Genomic DNA, 1,569 nt, shown 5'->3' with positions numbered 1-1,569 from the left:
CTGCGCTCCCGGCAGCGCGGCAGCAGCCGCGGCAGGTGGGCGGCCGCGGCCCAGGCGGAGACGGCGGGGCCCAAGCAGAAGGGAGCCGGCGCTGCCCAGGCCTCGTCGCCCGCCGCCGCCGCCGCCGCCTCGCCCAGGGGGGGCGGCAAGAGGAAGGCGGGCGGCGGCGGCGGCAGCACCCCCGGTGGGGGAGGCAGCGGCGGTAAGGGCAGGGGCAGGGCCGGGGCGGCAGGAGCAGGGGGAGGAGGAGGCGCAGGAGGCAGCTGCAACAGCCAAGGCAGGGCTGCCTCGTCCAGGAGGAGCATCAGCAAAGTGGTGTACGACGATCATGAGAGCGAGGAGGAGGAGGAGGAGAGCATGGTGTCCGAGGAGGAGGAGGAGGAGGGAGACCCCGAGGATAACCAGGACTCCGAGGAGGAAGAGGAGGAGGAGATAATGGAGGAGGAGGACGACGACGACTCTGACTACCCCGAAGAGATGGAGGATGAAGACGATGCCAGTTATTGCACTGAGAGCAGCTTCAGGAGCCACAGCACCTACAGCAGCACCCCAGGTAGAGAGTCCGTGGGCGAACTCAAACAAGTCGAGGGCACCCCACATGCTCCCTCTAGGTTTGCAAATACGGTCCGCGCTCCGATGCGAGGATGTGAGGGATGCCCGCAAGCACTCCCAGGGACAGGGGTATGCAAATAACCACTGGCAACCCCGGGGACGCGGGGAGCATCGGAAGATGCTCACAAACACATGCACGGAGAGGAGCGAGGGAGGGCGGGCGGCACTTGCTGGAACAAGGGGATGCTTTGCAAATATTCATGGGGAACCTGGTGACCGCAGAAATGCGAGATCCATCAAGGCGAGTTGCAAACAATGTCAAAAGTGTGCGGAGCATTCACTTTAAATTTAAAAACAAGGGAAAGGAGAGGCATGCCTTGCAAAGAGGTCCTTTCAGTTAAATACAGGAAAGGCTGGCTTGTGCTTGCAAATAGAACTTGATGTTGAAAGGAAAGGAAGCACATGTAAGTTGCTGTGGCTTAAAAAAAAAAAAGGCAAAAAACCCTAAACACCGAGAATTTTCAGGCTCTTGAGATCAGAGSTATAACTGGATCCAGCATTTACTGGCTTTAACACAAAAGTAGCTTTCCAAGGAGGGAAATGAGGTGCATTGTTCAAAATGGAGATTGCATTGTTATAGTTTGGGGAAAAGTGCACAGGGCCTCATTGCAAGGATGTAAACCTAGTTTRAGTTCAACACAAAGATTAAAAGGTGGAGGTTCAGTCAGAAGTCTTGCATTTAAATACTGCATTTATGTTAAGGTATAGCAACCTTTAAAACTCACATTGGGGTTAAAATTCATTAAACRTAATTGTGATTTTTGTTTTTAATTCCAATTGAAAATTTGGGAAATTTTTAAGGCCTGCWCTTATGTTTGTCCTTAATTGGTTCATTCACCAAGCTTCAAAAATTGTTTTAGTTAAACTTGAGCACTTTGGATTTATTTGAACTTATTCCAGAATGGAGGTCAAGCTTATAATACTTTCTTTCCTTTTTTTTTTTTTTTTTTTTTTTTT

The 1,569-nt window shown here is 51.8% G+C and overlaps 1 protein-coding gene across 8 annotated transcripts in view; it reads left to right on the top strand.

Moving 5' to 3' along the window:
• Positions 1–54: 54 nt before the first annotated feature.
• The window catches only part of BPTF (bromodomain PHD finger transcription factor), a 49,468-nt gene continuing 47,953 nt past the window's right edge, over positions 55–1,569 (top strand). For 5 of the 8 annotated variants that reach the window (XM_057368873.1, XM_057368870.1, XM_057368868.1 and 2 more), the window contains exon 1: positions 294–553. In XM_057368873.1, the coding sequence (XP_057224856.1) occupies positions 358–553 (196 nt within the window). In that variant the 5' untranslated portion in view covers positions 294–357. Of the gene's footprint in view, positions 554–1,569 lie in introns of all 8 variants that reach the window. The other 3 variants (XM_057368872.1, XM_057368874.1, XM_057368877.1) reach the window with 3 other exon arrangements.

Source organism: Malurus melanocephalus, unplaced genomic scaffold, assembly GCF_030028575.1.
Source record: "Malurus melanocephalus ecotype Western Australia unplaced genomic scaffold, MMel_1.1 scaffold_98, whole genome shotgun sequence".
Classification (NCBI taxonomy): domain Eukaryota; kingdom Metazoa; phylum Chordata; class Aves; order Passeriformes; family Maluridae; genus Malurus; species Malurus melanocephalus.
This window is presented reverse-complemented; position numbering and strand designations above follow the sequence as displayed.